We start from the raw sequence: 21,043 nt of genomic DNA, 5'->3' as shown, positions 1-21,043 counted from the left end.
TAAAATCGTTTTAATAACCAATTCATCACATCTATGCGATCACCTCTTCTAGAATGATAAACAACTTCACAGTCGATATTATATGGATCGATACATACTTGCTATTAGACCCTAGTTTTGTTGTTAGAATCGCTCCTCTGTATTTTCTAATATTACTTTATCCCCTCTAGTTCGAAACTTAGAATTACACATATCCCCGAGGCCAAAATCATAAAGCTCAACTTAATTTATAATTCTGATATTCTAGAGACAGGTGGTCAGTCTAGGATCGACACTTCACTTTCGTATACCAACTGGTATGAATAGCATTGTTACATATACATTTAATAGATTTTGTTTATGATTAATTATGAATATCAACCTTTAACAAATAAATATTGCATGCTTTTTTGGAATTCGACAGTTATGCTAGGTGTCAGATCTGTGCAAATCAAAAGGCAAGTCTGCTACCACTGTGCCACAGACCACCATGGCTCCATCTCTGGGAATTTCAGTCCGCCAGGAAAGCTAGTAAAAATTCATGTCTGGTAGATAGAAATGATATACAATTCCAGTGTCTGTTTTTAGGTGTCACAAAGTTATCATCGATTTTAGGAATCGCAACAGAATACACTTGAAACTTCTACTCGAATGTCCATTCGCCACATGACACACACTGATACATATACAGCTATCATATAGATCTGTCTCTGCCTCATATTGCTGGGGTGTGTCATGTCTGAGGTTTCACGAAAAATCATTAAAGTTTCATATAACGATTTAGATTCCATGATAACAAAAACAAACAAACAAACAACACATAGAGGTGGGTATTGAATTACTTGTGTGTGTAATAAACAAAAATATTATCTCAAATTTAACATTTAAATGTACTTCAGCATTAAGTTTTCTTGCCCTATATTTCCTTACTGGATTGTAAACAAATTTAATAACCTGCTAATGTGCGCTATGATTAAATCGTGTGCAATCCTGCGAGAATTACAGGACAGTATTTTTCAAAACAAGGCAGTTTGATATATATCTATTCGTCTGCGATCCTATGAGAATGATATCACAACAACTTTCCAAAGAAGGCAGTTCAATGCTTATATTTTCGTTATTCTTCTTATTAAAAAAAAGTTTTTGTATTCAACCTGTAACAGTGATGTCGCATTCCATATGCAAATTTGTCAGCGCTGTCAATTGGTCGTTACAATAACAAGCAAAAATTCCCGACAAAAATATATCATTCATGGAATAAAAACACAAATAGTCCATTTAATTTTAACAGTTTAATCAATATATTCCACCTGGATAATATTCACCTGTCATACAACATAACTACATAGAATTTTTCATGTTGCCTTAATCAATGGAGGTGTTTAATCCGGTAACATGATAGTTTAATGATGTTGCACGTATACCCGACATATTACATCATCGCACTGACACAAAAAGAACCGCTGTAGCTTTTCAAGAAAAAGGAACATTAAATGTAAGATTGTATGAAGATTTATATGACTATGAAGGTTCCTATATATCCATTTTCTTAATATACCTTTTATAATTACCACGGTCAGGTAACCGATGGAGCCCGACGCGAACTTATCAACTGTTAGCTAACATCAAAGGACATTAAACATCTATCAAAAAGGATCAAAGTCTTTGGGCATTGCACCGTGTCTTGATATATACGCAAAAAATAAGGTTTCACGCCGTCAAGCCAGGATAGATGTTTCCGTTGAAGAAAAATTCGATCTTTCATTTGATTAGCAATTGGCCTTTGTGCACTTTTTATGCGAAGTCTTTCACAGAGTTTACGTATTTCGTAAAAAAGAGGATATCATAATAGGTACCCAATATCATTTATCTATCTTGCGCGTTAAGATTGAAACTGCCTTCCAGAAAAACGTAGACAGACAGACAGACAGACAGACACATTGAAGCGCTGATCAAAACAGATTACAGGTACATTGCAGGCCTAAATCGACGTGTTTTCTTTCAAAACACACAAAAAAAAAAAACAAAAAAAAAAAAAAAACATTGTCAAACATGGCGATTGGCTATACATACCGTGTTTTGATATTAGAAGTAAAGTGATAAAATATGAATAAAAGGTAAGCTTTGCATAGTGACCCTTTGTAAAGAACTGTGTATGCATATGTTCCGAAAAAGTAACCAACGAAAGCCGCTATTCAAATCTAGGTCATCTCCGGATTAAGTCACATCCTCTTCACGGAAATCAGGGTGGAGACAATTATTGATAAAAATGCATCACATGGTCTTCCTTCTTTCAGAGTTTTTAGGTCACACAGTATAAAAATGAAAAATAAGGAAAATCTAGAACAGTCTCAGCAAAAACATAAAATAGGGGGTAGTTTTTTTTATTCAATCACATAAGTGAACAGCATATAACAGTTAATTTTCTGAATCAATTAATTCGTAAGAACTCAGCCTTGATATACATTGTAAATACACTTTATACTTACTCTGCGTTGCAAATTCTTCAAGATTCCTGCAGGTACATTGTATAGGATAAGATCTGCTAACTACCCCTGCTAACTACCCCTACTAACTACCCCCACTAACTACCCCCGCTAACTATCCCTACTAACTACCCCTGCTAACTACCCCTACTAACTACCCCTGCTAACTATCCCTACTAACTACCCCTGCTAACTACCCCTACTAACTACCCCTACTAACTAACCCTGCTAACTACCCCTACTAACTACCCCTGCTAACTACCCCTACTAGCTACCCCTGCTAACTATCCCTACTAACTACCCCTGCTAACTACCCCTACTAACTACCCCTACTAACTAACCCTGCTAACTACCCCTACTAACTACCCCTGCTAACTACCCCTGCTAACTACCCATACTAACTATCCCTACTAACTACCCCTACTAACTACCCCTGCTAACTAACCCTGCTAACTACCCCTACTAACTACCCCTACTATCTACCCCTGCTAACTATCCCTGCTAACTACCCCTACTATCTACCCCTGCTAACTATCCCTACTAACTACCCCTACTAACTACCCCTGCTAACTACCCCTACTATCTACCCCTACTAACTACCCCTGCATTACTCTCTGACTGATTTGAAATTTCCATTGACGAACATTTTCATATGGCGGACCTGCCTTCCTTCCAGCTGTTATGATATCTGACTTTTTACCATTTCTAGACACCAATGATTCCAGCGCTGACAGCATTTGTAAGGGTTTTCATTATCAGGAAGAATTTATATGTTGATATACCCATGGGAAACATAACAAATGAATCTAGTAACAGCATTGTCCAAATGCATGACATCATATTTACCCTTTAACCAACTGAAACAATATGATTTTAAAAAAAATATTAAAAGAGAAATATTTTTCTTTCTTCAATCTGAGTTGTTACCCGAAATTGTACCAGGCAACTTCCCCGGAGAGTTCGAAACTCAAGTGGGGCAGTTGCCATGTACTGACCGTAGGCCGGTGGTTTTTCTCCGGGTACTCCAGCTTTCCTCCACCTCCAAAACCAGACACGTCCTTAAATGACCCTGGCTGATAATAGGACGTTAAACAAAAACAAAAAAACAAACCCGAAATTGTCAACTATCAACTCATGCTAATCACGCTTGGTTGCACAGATGGGAGCGAACAAGAGTTTGTTTTATTGTGGAAGGAAGTCGGAGTACCCGGATAACCCATGTGTCCAGGCAGGTGATCCCATGCCTCTCAACGTCCGATCGGGGAATCGAACCCCGGCCGCATAGAAAGACAGGTGTGCTACAACTATGTCACCCCACAAATTGCCGGGAATCGATTCAATTTGTAATTACATTGAGAAAATCGCCACATAGGTTTCTTCCACACTCTAAAACTTTCGCTAATAGAAGTGAACATCCTTCTACCACTTCTACGAATATTTTCCTTGACGGATACGGAGGGAAATTCAATCAAATGTCTTACACTGATCAAGGTACAATGACAAACCGATATATAAGGTAAATATTTCATCAAACAAATTCATAGCTGTGATACAATTGATCTTGGCTGTTGATATGACATGCTAAATGAAACCAAACTTATTATACAGTTCGAACTAAAGAGTATTATTTGTATCAAATAATCTTTTGTTCAAACTGTGTAATAAGTTGTATCAAATAAATTAGGGGGCGGGGGAGGGGGAGGGGGAGGGGAAGGGGGGGGGGGGGGGGGGGGGCGCAGTGGCCGAGTGGTCAGGGTATCCCGACACTTTATCACTAGCCCTCCACCTCTGGGTTGCGAGTTCGAAACCTATGTGGGGCAGTTGCCAGGTACTGACTGTAGGTCGGTTGTTTTTCTCCGGGTGCTTTCCTCCACCTCCAAAACCTGACACGTCCTTAAATTACCATGGCTATTAATAGGACGTTAAAAAAAAAAAAAACCAAACCAAATATCAAATAAGAACAATGACACATACAATTTCAGACGGTTGTGTGGAGGAGTGAAATATGTTCTCTCAAACCTATTATTGGCGGTGTAAAGTGCGCACTATGGATAAGTCGCGTGAAAAATGGAAATGATTGATGATCATTATTTGTAAAAAAAAAAAAACAAGCTGATAAATGACGGGTAGGGTAAGAAGCGAAGACTTTGTGTATTTATAATAATTATATTCTGAATCCAAATTGATTGAAATTAATTATGCGATTAAAGTCTATCTAAATCATAAAGCGTGCGTTTCTACGTAATATATAACCGGGGGTACGCTGGAATATAAGTTGTTGTTTAATATCGGGCGTTTTAGAGCATTGCTTTAAATCTGTCATTTCAATAATGAAACGACAAGTTATATTATTTCATTCCCGTAATGATGATTGATAGCTTCAAACGTGTAACGCCGTCGATGAATACAAATGTGTTGATTCCCTTTGGGATGGTATGACTGTGCAGTAATTAATCTGAGTTGTGTAATAATTTCAGCGTTGCTGTGTAATATGGATAATGTGCAAAATGTCCGAGAATATTAGCACATCCTCTACTTCATGTCAATAACTGTATCAGCACTATAATGTCTACAAGGTGTACAATTAGTATGTAAAAAAAAAAAAAAAAAAAATCTTAGACATATGTAAGTATGATGTATGGCATGTCTTGTGTAAAATATATGATAATGAATAAAAAATAAATGAATATATATCAATGGTAATTTTTTATTGTTATCAATTTAACCTATCTAGATATGACACGACTGGATTTATTGCAAAGGCTGTTGTTGTTTTAAATGATTACACTTGCAGTTTGTAAGGAGAGAATAAAATCAAGAAAAAAATACTTCGAAAATAAAATCAATAGATGCATAATGTAAATGTAATCTCCGCGAAAATACACACATCCCAATTAATAACAATGAAAAAAAAAACATCAATAAATGAAAAAAAATCGCACTCTATCCAGCGCAACAAGGTTGGCAGTATGAGTCAAAGAAATGCCAAATCAAAACAGTGTAACAACGTCCAAAATGCTTGCAGAGTGATTTCGTTTTAAATATTGCCAGTATCAATTCTGTCGTTACGTTTGTCATTACCGATATTTTCGGTACATGTACTTGTTTCCTTGTGTAATTAGCCATCTTTGGATTTCATGAAGATAAGCATTCTATTCCTAGAAAATTCTACAGACATTGTGAATTTTCAATCACATTCCGGACCACCGCCACCACTCTCAGTATGATATTACAAACTTGTGATACAAAAGAACGCAAAGATCATAAAGATTTTGTTCGAGAACTTCCGACATGCAGTGCTTTAGTTTCCTTGTTCGAAGTACGACACACATATCGTAAAATCTACATGGTACAGATTTCACACAATTTATGTTGATTTATGGGTTTTTCGGGTTCGAAATTCTGAGTGGGACACTCACACAGAAAAATCGGCATGGCTTTCCCGTCCACTTAAATATTGATTTTGGCCAATGTATGCTGATAATGTGGCTATGTTTACAGACCAAAGGTGGCCTTATCTCGCCAACATCTGTTCGTGTTGTGTTTTCTATGAAGAGGTTCGTGTTCTTTTACATGGGCGAGACAGACCCTTCAGATATGCCATATGGGCAAAGCTGTTGAATGACCGTTGGCCTTTTTTGCAATCAAACAGACATAATAATTATTTTTAATTTTAAGTTGGCTAGCTACGTTTTCAAATAAAAATAAATTAAAAAACAAAAATCTTTCTTCTTATTTTATGTAGCGTGTGTTTTATTTATTTTTATTTATTTACTACTCTGCTTTTGCTTTAACAGTACAATAAAATCTTTGCATGCAGGTTAACAGCAACACATCTGGGACGAATTGTCCACTAGCAAAGCTCACGGCCCAGCTGTATAAAATGATAAAAAGAGGAATATATTCTACAGCTATATGTATACTCGTTGTTAACCAAGAATAACATACACCAGTAACTGAAGAAGGATTTTCAATCCATTAGCTTTAGTTTTAGTCTTGTTGTGTTAACGACCATTACAGATTGAAGGCATATTTGAAGAAACATATGTGTCTTTTCCAATTTTTAAATTATGCGATCATTTTCCCCCAATAAGTGTTACAATTAATAGGGACAAAGCCTTGATGATATCTTCATGTTAAGTTGACACCAAAAGTTAAGAATATACCGTAAACAACTATTTCCAAGGGGTACAGTTTGCGTTTGCGCGGATATCATAAAACTTTGAAAATTGATGCAGAGAAAATGAATATTTATATAAAAAAATGTAACTTCTTAACAATTTTCTGAAATAAAAAAAAACTTTAAAAAAAGAAAAAAATCCATTTAATCCAAACGTGTAGAAAAATCACGACAAGATGAACAACGGAAAAATAAATCACGTCTTATGAATAAATTGTCTTAAATACATGTCCGCATAATTCTTCTTCTGTGAATGTTCAGGGTCCATCATGATGCGCATGGGCGGATGAAGCCCGATACCATTTGATAGATGTGGAGTACAACCAGGCCATGGTCACCTGGGAGAAACTATACGAGTTTATCTGAAAGTAACCTATGGGTTCTTACTTTGGCAGATTAAATTGTGATTGCCATTTCCATATACATGTTACATGCAGAAAGGACCCTCCAATTTAAAATGTCATTAATGTGTTCGTTGGTTACTGCTGAATATACGAACGCGCCGGTCATGGAGTGTGTCAGGATGCATGCAAAAATGACAGGGTGTAATTTGCAAATGGTTTCAGAGCAATTTCGCAATATTTCCATCTCTCTGTTGCCCCAGAGGAGCGACACTCTACAAGGATAGATGATTGACAATGTGTGTAGCAACTGGTTCGCTTACCATGACAAATGCAATATCCATAGGATATGTGTATATAACGAGCCTGATCACTGATGGCAATAGATGATGGTTTTCATACCACAGCAATCTCTCAAAAACAGGTGCCTTCGGTTAAAAATACATTTTAGTGCCGATCAAAACCTTCCGAACAAACCTCGGTCATTAGATCTGCAGACGTACAAAGTAATTTTCTTACCAAGGGCATGATAGAACGTTTTGACCGACAGACCCGGCAGTGGTTCGAATCCAATCGGAGTACTTGGTTCAGTCTAGAATACAGCCTACTTCATCCATTCTTTTGTTGTAGAGCATACCGGCTACCTTTGTCGGCTGGCAGCTATAGACAGAGGTGATATTGGATACGGATTTAATCTTAGATGATGGAAATGGTTCTAGCCAATCGCCAAATGCATGTAATTGCACTTTAGCAATTACTCACTAAAACTAATTCATTGCTGTTAACCTTGTTGCGCATTTTCATTTGGAGAATTGGTCAATTTTAAAAGAAATGGAAATGAAACGACTTTCCGACCATAAATAGACGCAACTTTTAGTGCATCATAATGAATTGTGATTTTTGAAAAAAAAAAAAAAAACCCACATATTTCTTAATTCTTTATATTGCGGTAACTTTACTGTATAAGATTTTGTTTTAAACGAATAAGGTGTTTTGCGAGTTTATACAAAGCTTTCAGTAAATGAACAAACAAAAATTAAGCTGATTGCATAAAACAAAAATTACTTCAGAAATAAAATTGTGTATGCAATTTAAAATTAACGGTAATCTTTATTAATATATAACATTCGTAGTCGTTTTAAATCACCGGGACCTGGAAATTTGTTGTAGTCTACGTGTATGTATTTGGACCCTCCCCAGTGCTTTTTTTTTATCTAGCCCCTTGAAAGAAGGTCGAGGTTTTGTTAAGAACAAACTGTATAGCCACTCATCCTAGCATGCTAATTGACAAATAGCATGACCCCAAGCCCCTTTGTTATCGAGAAGACAGGACAACATTATGGTAATTTGAATCCTTTTGCCCATTGGAAGTAGGTCAACGTTATTCATTTTTGACAAACTTGGTAGCTTTATCCAAGCATGGCATTGGCCTAATTACCATTGACCTTTTGGTTATTGATAAGCTATTTAAGATCTGAACACGTGTAACCCCTGTGACATTGACAGTCGGTCAAGGTCATTTATTGGATCAAACGTAAACATTTTGGACTTAATTCCAGCATGTTACTGGCATTATACCATGACAATGTGTCTCTTGGTTATAGAGGAGAGGAGAAGTTATTTAACGATTTGGACACATTTGACCTCTGTGACCTTAAAAATAGGTCAAGAACATCTTTTTGAACAATTTTGGTACTGAAGCACTTCATACTAGCATGCTACTGGGCAAATATAATCTTTCACCGTTTGGCTACTGAAAAGAAGTCATTAAAGGATTTTAACACGTTTGACCCCTTTCGCTATGAAAGTACGTCAAGGTCATTAATTTGAACAAACTTTAAAGCCCTTTATCCGAACATAATGACACCGGGCATCTTGGTTTTTGAGAAGAGGTCAAAATGTAAATTGTTTAAAGACGAATGACGGACGAAGAACGACGTAAAAAGGCGACACGAATAGGCCACTTAAGACTTTCTCTGTTTACCTAAAACTTGTCATTTATACCGAGTTTCTGTGACAATTCTTTTTACATTGATTTGTCGTACATTTGGAAATATTGTTTAATTCCAAACAAAAGAAACTAGAGATTTGTTTTAGGGAACAAAACTTATGTCTCCCTAATTAGCCAATAAGTTTTTTTTTTGTAATTCTAATTTTGACGAGTAATTGGCATCGTGTTAGCTGTGTTGGAAATATGCACTAATTTGATCTTTGACCTATATAGGTCAAGGTCACGGTGGCTAAACGGCAGTTAAATTACCTAGCCCGAATTTCCTCGTAATGTCCATGTAGGCATGGTGTCCCGGTCAGAGGAAACTCGGGCTAATCATTACCTTAATTAATTTATCATTATTTCCTGTTTCCATGACTACAGGGCGGCATTTTGATTCATCTGTAGCTATTTTCTGTCAATTAACATACCCTTAAATTACACTACATACGCATTGTATGCTTAATTGTTAAACGAGTTGTCTTTTTACCTAATTTCGCTAATGAAGACCAATATAATTCTCTCAAACGAGGAAAGAATCCGTCGTCACACTGTGGTAGGGGAAGCAACTCGTACACCACCAACTGCAAAACGTACACCACGGCGACCGCAGGAGCTGAATTAGAACGAATATTCATACCCCGCCTACAATGCTCTCTGACAACGACCATCTGTCAGAAATTGTCCGTTCGTTGTCCAGAGCTACGTTATCGCATCTAGACCTGAATATACATGTACATATTTTACTACGGACCCTTACAAAAACATTTTCACGTGGTTAACTTCAGTGGGTGAATTTGATTACTTTAATTCATTAAGATTAGATATTGATACAACCTTAGGACAGGAGTTTAAATCCCTGTGAGCTATGATGTGTTTATGTGACAATTAATTTTAGCGGTTCACTAGCATCCTCGACTAAACAGGGTGATAGAAGAATAAGAAGAAAATCCTCTCATTTGAAAGGAAATGCTGGAACTCCATGCATTCCCCAAGCTATTTAAAAGCACGGGTAAATGTTTACAAATACACGCAACAAAAATGCTTTACAACCACGTATACAGTTTTTCCTTTTCTGTTTTTCGTTATAGATATAGTATTTTATATCATACTTCACGGATTCCAGCTTTTGTCAAAAACATGCGAAAGTGTTAACCATTACACTTAATTTATATTTAAAAAGATAAACATCAGAAGAAATATTGACAGCAAAACCTACCAATACTTTCCGTATGGCCACAGGGACATGTCTAGTCTTGTATAAAAATAGCCAGAAATGCCTACATTGTAAAGTATCATATTTTTAATCCCGTAGTTATCCCGGGTCTGTATTTCATTTTGCATATTTAACCCCTACTCCTATACGTATAAGAGGTCTTAGTCGGCCTGATTGCATTGGCGAATGTTACACGGCGCCTGTCAAAAGTTTCTCGTCGTGTTGAACCTCTAACATTGTTGGAGTAATTTAACCCAAGACACATTTAAAGTGCTTTTAGGTTAAGGTAATTGAATTCAGCAAACTTGTTAGCCCTTTCAAAAGGACTTCCGATATTATGGCTACTTTGCCAGAGAAATGTCAGTGTTGAGAAGTGTAGGAGCTACAGTCCGGACACATTTTTTCTTTGATGCAAGTCAAAGGTCTACAATGTAGATCGGTGACCTACTTTTGGCATACGACACACTGCCTCATTTAGGTGAACCCATGTTTAAGTTTGAAGTGTCAGAGCTAAGAAGTGTAGGAGATAGAGCCAAGACAACATTTTCTTTGATGTAGGTCAAAGGTTACAATGTAGGTCAGAGTGACCTACTTTTGGTATGCCACACACCGTCTCATTTAGGTGAACTCATGCCCCAATCATGAAGCGCCAATGTGGAAAAGTGCATGAGAAAGAGCCCCAACAAGATAATGTGGGAAAGGACACAGGGCAAATGTATAGTTCTCCGGTTTTGGGTGAGGGATTAATAATCATGATTGTTGTTTGGATTAGGTGAAAAAAAAACAAATAAACACAAACAAAAAGCTACCAGCTACAGCATCTCATTTATTGATCCTGTAAATTTGTAAACAATAGCATTGATATTTGTTTTAATCAGTGGCATGCATTTATACATACAATGTATATTGTTAATTAGAAGAGTTCTTTTTACATATACATATATAATTATATATATATTTCAACAAGCTGATATAAAAAACATTTTTTGGGAAAATCAGATGATGCTAAATTAAGATATTATATATTTTTGAATATACACATTACATATGTTACAGGAGAGGAAAATGTAACAACCACACCAGGACTTGAACCTGGGACCTCGAAATGTAGATGGAGCACTCTAACCATTTCAGCTACCGCTCCACTTGTGTTCAGTCTAGTACAATCCTGCTACATCCCTCCCTCCTTCATTGTCTTTGACCCCAAAGACAAACACAAGTCTCATCACAATTCTTCATTGTCATCTAGTTGGGTGACAAATATAAATAGAGAGGAAAAATCCAATGACCAGGCCGGACTCGAACCCTTACCTCCAAACAGTAGACAGATACTGGGTAAACCTTATTATATAATTACATACTGGTGTAGGATATAATGGGAATTAGCTCGCCCAAATGGTAATTTCATCAGAAAAGGTTCATTTCCCCTTTAATTTTGCGCAAGGTAAATCCCAGTTTTTGATTCCCTAGTGTTACATCCTAGTCAGTCCCATACCTCATCACACATCCATGACTTGTCAATTGTGGTTTCAAGCTTTCAGCTGCTCCATCTCATAACATGTCCATGTATAAGGTAAGGTGCAGCCCATGGACTCTCCTATATTATGCAAACTTAATAAATTGTAAAATTTATTCCAATTTGTTTGTTATCTGTTATAATATATAAAAACATTATTAAATTTTTAAGTAGTAGCATGCATACATTATATAAATATGTAAGGCATTTGAGTGCAGATATGATATATAGGGGTCAGAGTTAACACTATCATGGTAAGCCTGCAGACTGCAGTATGGGTTTGATGCAATATACATACCAAGGGTATATGATACATATACATTCTAGCAACTTCTATATGCATGAAATATTTAAGTAATATTTTGTAACAAGAAGAAATGAATAATCAAACTGCTGTTGAACCATAACTTTAACAAATCTATTAAATCCTACTTAGTTTCATGGAGACATACATGGATGATATCAGGACTAGATAAAAATCCAGAAATTAATTTAAATTTCAATCAAAATGCCACTCACAAAGCACAACAATACAAGATGATTACAATCAAGAGATCCCAGATTGCCAACCATCGATGGAAACTTTTGACCGGCTGTCATGTAACCTCTAATCACCATCGCACGTAGAACCTGTTGCTGCGACACCTCTAATTGAAATCGCTTAAAAGTTATAATAACTCACATTTTATACGATGTGACTTATATAATTCTATAAAGCTATGATAAATAAACACAGTTACAATATTGTGTCCATATCTCTATCCAAGATCAGTGATAATTACCGGTAGCCTCTTTTGTCGTTTAAGCGTAGGTCCCATTTGTATATACCGCCATACTTGTTTTGATTGTGACCTCTCGAGATGATTTCCGGTTTATCCAAATTTGGAGTTGAAATAGACAAAAACAAACGAAACACTGTGAAAATATTGCGTTACGCTATCCGTTTTATTTGTATTCTGTATTTTATAATGAACGGAACAGCAAAGTTGTTTTAGTGACCCAATATTTGAACACAGTAGGTTGCAAGTGAATTATTGTGGATATAGTTATATTTAAGAGGTGTCCATCAACAGTTTGTGCATAAATGGATTGATACTTCATCAACAAGTAAGCGTACACATATTTGTTAACATGAATTATTGTTTTAGATGGTTCATGACACTTTTTGGTCGCTCCCCAGAATCAGGGCGCTGGCAGCTACAAGAAAAACATGCGGATGGGATATGAGGTCGCAATATCCACCAATGTAATCTGGTGGAATAAGACCTCATATACGTATAGGAGTAATGAATGCTTGGCAAAATATTTCGCACACTGGCACTACATGTGCAACCACACAACTACATATAAAGACAGCTAATTAACGTTGAAAAAAAAAGATAAAATTATCATTCTTTCAATACCTATTCTCCAATTTTTCTAAACAAGCAACTGGAAATCAACTATTTTTGCATTCGTTCTAAGCGTTAAGTGTTAAGCATATGCATCTCATTTTCATCCGTTACCATCACCTTGATAGGAACATGTATCAAATTATTGGACTTGGACTCTGTAACTACACCCTCATTTCTTTCATGCATTTTCAAATGTCTCCTGACTTTTCCGGACTCAGCAAAAGCCTTTCCGCATACTTCACATTTAAACGGCTTCTCTCCTGTATGTACTCTTTTGTGCTTCTGTAACGAGCCAGTCTGGCTGAACATTTTGCCGCAAGTTTCACACTCGTATGGTTTTTCTCCGGTGTGTTTGCGACGATGAACTTGTAATGTCCACAGCTCTACAAACGCCTTATCGCATTGATCACATTTGTGTGGTTTGTCCCCTAAGTGTCTTCGAATGTGTCTTTGTAAACTCCCAGCGGTAATAAAATCCTTTCCACAAATATCACACGTGAATGGTTTCTCACCCGTGTGAATACTCATGTGTGTTTTTAAGTGTCCAGATTCGGCGAAATCTTTTCCGCATATGTTGCACGAGTATGGTCGCTCTCCCGCATGTCTCCTAAGATGTCTTTCTAGACTACGGTCTTCGGCAAAGGTCTTGTGACATATTTCACATTCGCTTCTGTCGTCTGGAAAATGTGTACGCAGATGGTGCCTCAGAGTTCCTTTCTCCCTGAACGACTTTTCGCAATGGTCACACTTATGAGGCTTCACTTGCGTATGTATCAAATTATGTCGCTGGAGTTTTGCTGGTACGTCAAATCCTTTCTCACACACAGAGCACTTATAAGGTTTCTCCCCACTGTGCTTTCTCATGTGAGCCTGCAGCTTTTCACTTTCACTAAAACATTTTCCACAGACACCGCAACTATGTGAATCCTCTACAGTATGCCACTCGAGATGTTTGTTAAGGTGTGCAGCACGAATAAACTCCTTACCGCACTTTTCACATTTGAACGGACGTTCACCTGTGTGTATCAATGAATGTTTACGAAGACTTGCGGCTTCTGTGAACGTTTCTCCACATAACTCACAAAAGGGAGGCCAATTGTCATGCTTTGACATGTGCTTTTCTAGATTTTCAGATTTATTGAAGTCTCTACCACAGATATCACATTTATACATTTTTTCTCCAGTGTTGGTGTCGTCGACTTCCTCACTGTCAGAGTCATCACATATAATGACGTCATCATTATTACCCCTTTGATACGGCTTTTTACCGTCATGTATTTTCACGTGCTGTTGAAGACTCTCTGTCTGGCTAAACGCCAATCCACAGATATCACAACGATATGGTTTATCTACCTCATGTGTCTTAACATGCCTTGCCAAGTCCTCCTCCTTAATAAATATTTCATTGCAAGTCTCGCACTTCAAAAACTGTGTTCGGTCTTTAAAGTGCACCAGGATGTGCCGCTGTAAAGTTCCAGATTCGGCAAACCGCTTGTCACAAAGATGACACGGATATGGTCGTTCTCCTGTATGTACACGAATATGCTTCTTTAATTTCCCTGCCTCGCAGAAACCTTTACCGCAAGTTCCACACTCAAACGGCTTCTCACCTGTATGGATCATGTTATGTACCTGTAGTTTCCCTGGTTCGCTAAACTCCTTCCCGCAGACTTCACATTTGTGAGGCTTAGGTTCTGTGTGCTTCCGTACATGTCTCTTGAGTTGTCTTTGCAGTTCGAACGTCTTGCCACAATATGCACATTCATTAGACATGGTGTTTATACAGGTGCATGACAGTTATAAACCTCTTTCAGTTCTTAAGCTTCAGTGACTGTGCACCTATAAACCTGTAAACAAATCAAAAAACATTTAGGGAGGTATTATAATTTATTAATTAAATCAAATGAAAATTATAATCACATGACAGCAAAGTCTTGATGCACAGTAAGTTAGTAAGAATAACATAATTTTCAAGATGGCAACTTTAAACCATGATACAATAAAACACATTGATAACAAAACTCTGGGGAACAAGAAAATCACTTTGTTATGATTATCGACCGAGGGGATCGTTTTAACAACATAATGATATGTTGTTTATGCCCACTATATTTCAGTAACTTTCCATGTTCTCTGTCTATATCATTCGATCGGCTCACCTCGGCAGATATGTATGTATATACCTTGAACACAAATATTTAGGAGTTCAAGGTACCCTAGATGTAGAGTACCGGAATCTGCCGAGAATGATGTCTATATGTGATCGTTTGTAATTTACTTGTCTTGATAACGGGGCAGATTGCCTCGAAAATTCAACAATTTACTTGTCTGTACTATTATTATTACTACTTGACAAATCATATATATCGTCTCAGTTCTTCAGTCTAATAACAAGTAAAACTTTAAATTATTAATACCAGGTTCGAAAGATTCTCATTTGGAAGGATGCACTGTACTGGAATTGCAACATATCAGATTATCCTCTAAACATGGATAAAAAACTCCTTGAACTACTACACAGTTTTGTTCAAGTTATTACTATACATACATATATTACACTGATTTTGAATAATATTAAAAAAAAAAAGAATTTCTTTCTAAATATCTGTAGCGGGGGATGTTATCGTATATGTACTGATAGGTTAAGCTGACAGGGTTAAGCTTAACGCTAACTATATGCTGTGTCTGTACTATGTGTACCTGTGTCACCTTGACCTTTGCTAGTCCTCTGTTCACGTGTGCTGTCTCTGGTCGATGTTTTTGTCGTGCATTGTTCCTAGTCACTTGCTTTTTCGTCAGTGTCTGTCGTGCCTGTGTATCCTCTGTCGTGATTGGTCCTTATAGTTTTGTATTGTTAAAAAGTGGGATACATTCAGGGTGGTGTATCGCATACTGGGCAGTCTGATAATAAATGGTTAATTGTAGTTCAAGACGTTTGTTCTCTCTCTATACGACAGATACAAGTTATCCATCAAACCTGGGTTGTTGGTCCACAAGGGCGGGTCGGGTGCGGTTTGACGTACGCAAACTGACCCCCCTCTCCCTCCTGTTACAAAAGTGGTGCGTGACCAGGATTCGAACCTGGGTTGTCGCGCCACCAACTTTTGTAACAAGGGCGAGTCGGGTGCAGTTTGACGTACGCAAACTGGCCCCGACACGCTCCTGTTACAAAAGTGGTGTCGTATTGACCAGAGCTTGTTCTGTTTATGGAGAGGGGGAAGTGTCTTGAATAAAATCCCTGTTACAAGTTGTTTAAATTGGTCAGTTTTATGAGTGGTTTTCGAAATAAACTAATAGGTACACCAAGGACACAGGGGTGTGTCACTGTAAACAGTAATGGCGGATAGCCCGATAATCAGAATGTTCGAACAGTCGACAGTATTTCGAGCCTATACAATATTCTAGGGACGATAGCAACATAGGGCAATCGACAAAGTTCTGTAGAGAAGGTATTGACTTACCTGTAGATACAGAAAAAAAACTTTTATTTAACACTTCGTAATCCAGCACTGACAACACAAATTCTGTTAATTTTATTAGTCTCTAGACAAATAAGTATTGAGGTACATATGTAGACGTACATAGAACGTCCTGTGATCACTGTCGAGGACCATTCTATATGAAGACTTGTCAAACGAAACAACGCCTGTAATACGTGCTCATGTGTTTGATAGTCAGGTAAATGTGGCACGAAAGGGAGAGTCGGAAACCACAAATGTGAGAGGAGTGGGCTCAGCAGGGATATCCGGAAATGACACTAGGTATTATTTCCCATATAATTATCTCCTAACAGTGTAGAAATGGGAAGTTTAAGAGGGTATGTCATAGTGAAGGTGTATGAAAATAGATGTAATCCATTGAACTGGTCAAGTACCAGTGTATGAGCTGTATGTGTCAATGGAGGGGCAAAAGAGGCTATCGGAAACATTGATTGGGTGAAGGGGCCAACAAAAGTGTATACATTCCTGCAGGTGGATCTTTGGTCTCTCTCAGATCAACCAAAGTGTGGATAGCAGTCAATTTGTACATATAGGAGGATAAGTCGCCATGGGAGTAGGCGCACGACTGCTAGGTCTGACTTGGGAGGAATTGACGCTTCCACGGTGCATCGTTGTAGGGAGGAGGAGTTCAGGTCCAAGTTTAAAAAAAAAAAGGAGATGGATGGCCTATTGCTACCAACGTGACCATGGACGAGTAAGCAGGGAGGAATCAGTAATCAACACCGATGACTCACAGTGGCTACCACGATCTGATGAAGGAAGACCTAGGATGTGTAACTGAACTGTGCTAAAAATGCAATATTACCCGAGACATTCCGGAAGTACTATTCCTTCGGGTGTTTTCACTTTCATATCTATTTCAGAATTACATACTTTATAATTGAAAATGTGTATGCCATAGTGATATATTTTTTGTTTGTTTTTAACTCTCAATTATATTTCATATGTATTTAACTTCATAAAAACGGGGGCTAACTTTTTCAAAGAAGGGAGGTGTGTAGCGGGGGATGTTATCGCTTTGCTAGTCCTCTGTTCACGTGTGCTGTCTCTGGTCGATGTTTTTGTCGTGCATTGTTCGTACTCGCTTGCTTTTTCGTCAGTGTCTGTCGTGCCTGTGTATCCTCTGTCGTGATTGGTCCTTATAGTTTTGTATTGTTAAAAAGTGGGATACATTCAGGGTGGTGTATCGTATAATGGGCAGTCTGATGGATTAGTTTCCTGTGTGCTGTCACGTCTTCCTCGCCAGTACTTATGTAGCGTTAGGGTATTTCGGGTCTTGGGTGGGTAGTATTAGTCGGGATGTTTGGGTTTAGTTAGGTTGTACAGGTATGGGGGTTGGTTTTAGGTTAGGATGTTAGATATAGCTAGGCCTATGCTGTTGTGTGTTTATATGTAATTTTATGTTGTAAATGTTTATATCGTCATTAATAAATGGTTAATTGTAGTTCAAGACGTCTATTCTCTCTCTATACGACAGATACAAGTTACCAATCGAACATGGGTTGTTGGTCCACAAGGGCGAGTCGGGTGCAGTTTGACGTACGCAAACTGACCCCCCCTCTCCCTCCTGTTACATATCTATTGAAAATTGTATTTATATATATCATATTTACTCATTAGTAACGGATATTTATTTGTTAGAAACAATTATTTGTAGCAACAATTATGTTGTTTTGTTCAGTAACATTTTTTATTTACATCTTATTAATACATCCACATTGTGTGAGTCTATTTTTCAAATGTGTATCCCCTGTTTATTTTTTTTCTGTCCCTGAACATGTGAAATAATGATGATATATATCACAGGGAGTTTTCCTACCTATATAAATCGTATCTAATATGGGCCTACCAGTACCATTCTGAGAATTGTCTTATCGTTACGGAATTTTAGCAATTTGAACAGCGAGGAATTTGCTGATGCATGAAGCTTTATATCAATGAATATATGTAATAATAACATATTGTATTTATTATATATATATATGATTATCAATACAATACACCATGTTTATTTTATACCGTATTGTATAATAATACAAATGTACTAGAAATAAATCACAGTAAACAGGGATGTACTTATCTGAATATAAAATGTATATCTGAACAACTAAGACTTTTCAGCTAAAACTCAGATATGTATTTTAAAACTCAGATTTTTCGCCAAAATTCAGACTTTTACAGTTACCAGTGATACTGTATAGGGATTATTAAATTCTTAGGTTATCAAAGCACTTCATAAGTTATCTGTACACAGATGTCTGATCATGAGTGGAGAATTTTTCTCCTCTGTGATGAGAGATCGTACTAGAGTTCCAGCACATCCTTGTGAATCCAGTTTATTCCCAACCAACATCAGGGGCTTGACATCTCATACAGATTATCATATTATTTAGCTCAACTCTTGTGTAGGCCTACCAACTACCTAAAATCACGAAGCTTCATGCAGTTCTCTTAAGTGACAGCGAATTATTTGCAATGAGTGTTTCGTTTGATGAAATATACTTACGAACTGGTAGCACAGTGTATTTTGTTTATGGTTACAGCAGGATAACTGCAACGAACAGCTGACCAAACCAAAGAGCTTTTTTCTTGATGACTTCCGTGACTGGGAAGGGAAATAACTCTAACTGTCAAAATTGACATTCACATTAAAGAAAGATAACTCGTCCGGACTAAGTAAGATAAAGAAGGGATGCTGTTTTTGCCAATTTTATGATTGTTCATGGATTAAAAATCAATTAATTCTGTATAATTTTCAGAAGCTGACATAGACACACAGATGACATTTTAAAATCAGAATTAGGTTCATGTATGTAGTAGATATAATTGCGTATATAGATCTAGTACAATGTGTAATCATTTAAAATATTTGTAAAAATGCATATATCTAGTAAAAAAAAAAATTAAAAATACAACAGAATAAATGGTTTGACATCATGCAAAGTAAATTGTTGCATTTTATTCTCCATAATGTTATATTTACCATTGTATGGCACTGCCACTATATAACCCTACTAATTCAGTTGCGAGTTCACCAGCTTATGAACTGCCAACTGAAATTTGAATTTGAAAATTTCAAAAAAAAAATCGCACGACAACTAAAAAATCGCAGATGGTAAATATAAGCATTGGACGGCTTTCAGTTGGCATTTATAGTCAATATGAATGTCAACTGGACAGAGGCAAATTCAACATGAAGCGCTAGCGCGCTTCATGGAATTTGCCTCTGTCCAGATGGCATTCATATTGACTATGAATGCCAACTGAAAGCCGTTCAATGCTTATATGATATCCTCAACATAATGCAATGTGTGTCCGATTACGCAACCGATTCGGACAATACGCTTAAGCTAACCTTTAATTACATCCCAGTCAACTCCAAGTGCACTACGTATACGTTAAAACTAGTAGTGCACTACATTTAAACTACAGGTGAACTAGTAGTGCACTACGTCCAGTCAGGTGTGACCACAAATCCCCCTATACAGGTAATGAACAGGGTGCCATGCACTGGACACCTCTGTTTGATACCTGTAGTTGTTACATATGTAGACCTGTGTAAATTGACTGCCTTATAAATTTTGTATCGTGTATATCTAAATGTTTTTCGGCATAGCCGTATAATATTCTTTTGGTCCGGATATGACGCGACAGGTGGCGTTACTGGTCAAGATGAAGTACATTTGTATGTGATTGGTCAATGTAGCGGTCAATGCAAAATGCAGATATGCAGTTAAAAACGAAACAACGTTAAGATTGAATGCAAGCTGAATAAGTGGATGTATCTTTTCAAATGACACATTAATAGAATTATGTTCCTGATTCAAATGCAGTCTTATCACCAAGAATTATTCAAACTGAAACACACAAATTCGTTCATTTTTTTCACCAGCAGTTTTATATTATAACCACCAGCATTAAAACTATGCCGTTTATCTTTTTTAAAGATATTTCTTGTTTTCATCTAATATTAACTAAAAATGAAATTAGCTGCGGTTCTTATATGATATATTGCACAAGAGGATTTAAAACTCTAGGAATTGGATTTGTAGTGGTTTTTCGGCATAGTCGTATAATATTCTTTTGTCCCCGGAAATAACGCGACAGGTGGCGTTACTGGTCAAGAGGAAGTATGTGATTGGTCAATGTAGCGGTTAATGCAAAATTCAGATATGCAGTTAAAAACGGAACAATGTTAAGATTGAATGCAAGCTGAATAAGTGGATGCATCTTTTCAAATGACACATTAATAAAATTATATTCCTGATTGAAATGCAGTCGTATTCAGACGCGTAGCTGCCTATACGCAAATACGCAGTTGCGTACACATTTGTTCAACAACAACAAGAAAACAACAAAAAACGAAAAAACAAAAATAAAACAAAACAACAACAAACAAAACAAAGAAAGAAAAAACTCTGTTATTTATATGAGCTTATCT

At 37.0% G+C, this 21,043-nt stretch overlaps 1 protein-coding gene across 2 annotated transcripts; it reads right to left on the bottom strand.

Moving 5' to 3' along the window:
• Positions 1 to 10,998: 10,998 nt before the first annotated feature.
• Positions 10,999 to 19,206, bottom strand: LOC117329823 (zinc finger protein 91-like). Of its 2 annotated transcripts, XR_004533266.1 has the most exons (3): positions 19,109 to 19,206; positions 12,354 to 14,949; positions 10,999 to 12,313 (listed from the first exon to the last, which is right to left on the bottom strand). XR_004533266.1 is itself a non-coding variant. In XM_033887976.1 (2 exons), the coding sequence occupies exon 2, from the start codon at positions 14,873 to 14,875 to the stop codon at positions 13,175 to 13,177; it is 1,701 nt and encodes a 566-aa protein (XP_033743867.1). In that variant the 5' UTR covers positions 14,876 to 14,949; positions 19,109 to 19,206; the 3' UTR covers positions 10,999 to 13,174. The 2 variants fall into 2 exon arrangements, 1 of the variants encoding a protein (XP_033743867.1); XM_033887976.1 differs by having other exon boundaries at positions 10,999 to 14,949.
• Positions 19,207 to 21,043: the final 1,837 nt, after the last annotated feature.

The sequence above is a fragment of the Pecten maximus genome, chromosome 6 (assembly GCF_902652985.1).
Source record: "Pecten maximus chromosome 6, xPecMax1.1, whole genome shotgun sequence".
Classification (NCBI taxonomy): domain Eukaryota; kingdom Metazoa; phylum Mollusca; class Bivalvia; order Pectinida; family Pectinidae; genus Pecten; species Pecten maximus.
Note: the sequence above shows the minus strand (reverse complement) of the source record. Positions and strands in the feature narration are given on the sequence as shown.

Coding starts and splice junctions, on each gene's coding strand:
- LOC117329823 (XM_033887976.1), bottom strand. CDS start 14,875: ATGTCTAATGAATGTGCATATTGTGGCAAGACGTTCGAACTGCAAAGA.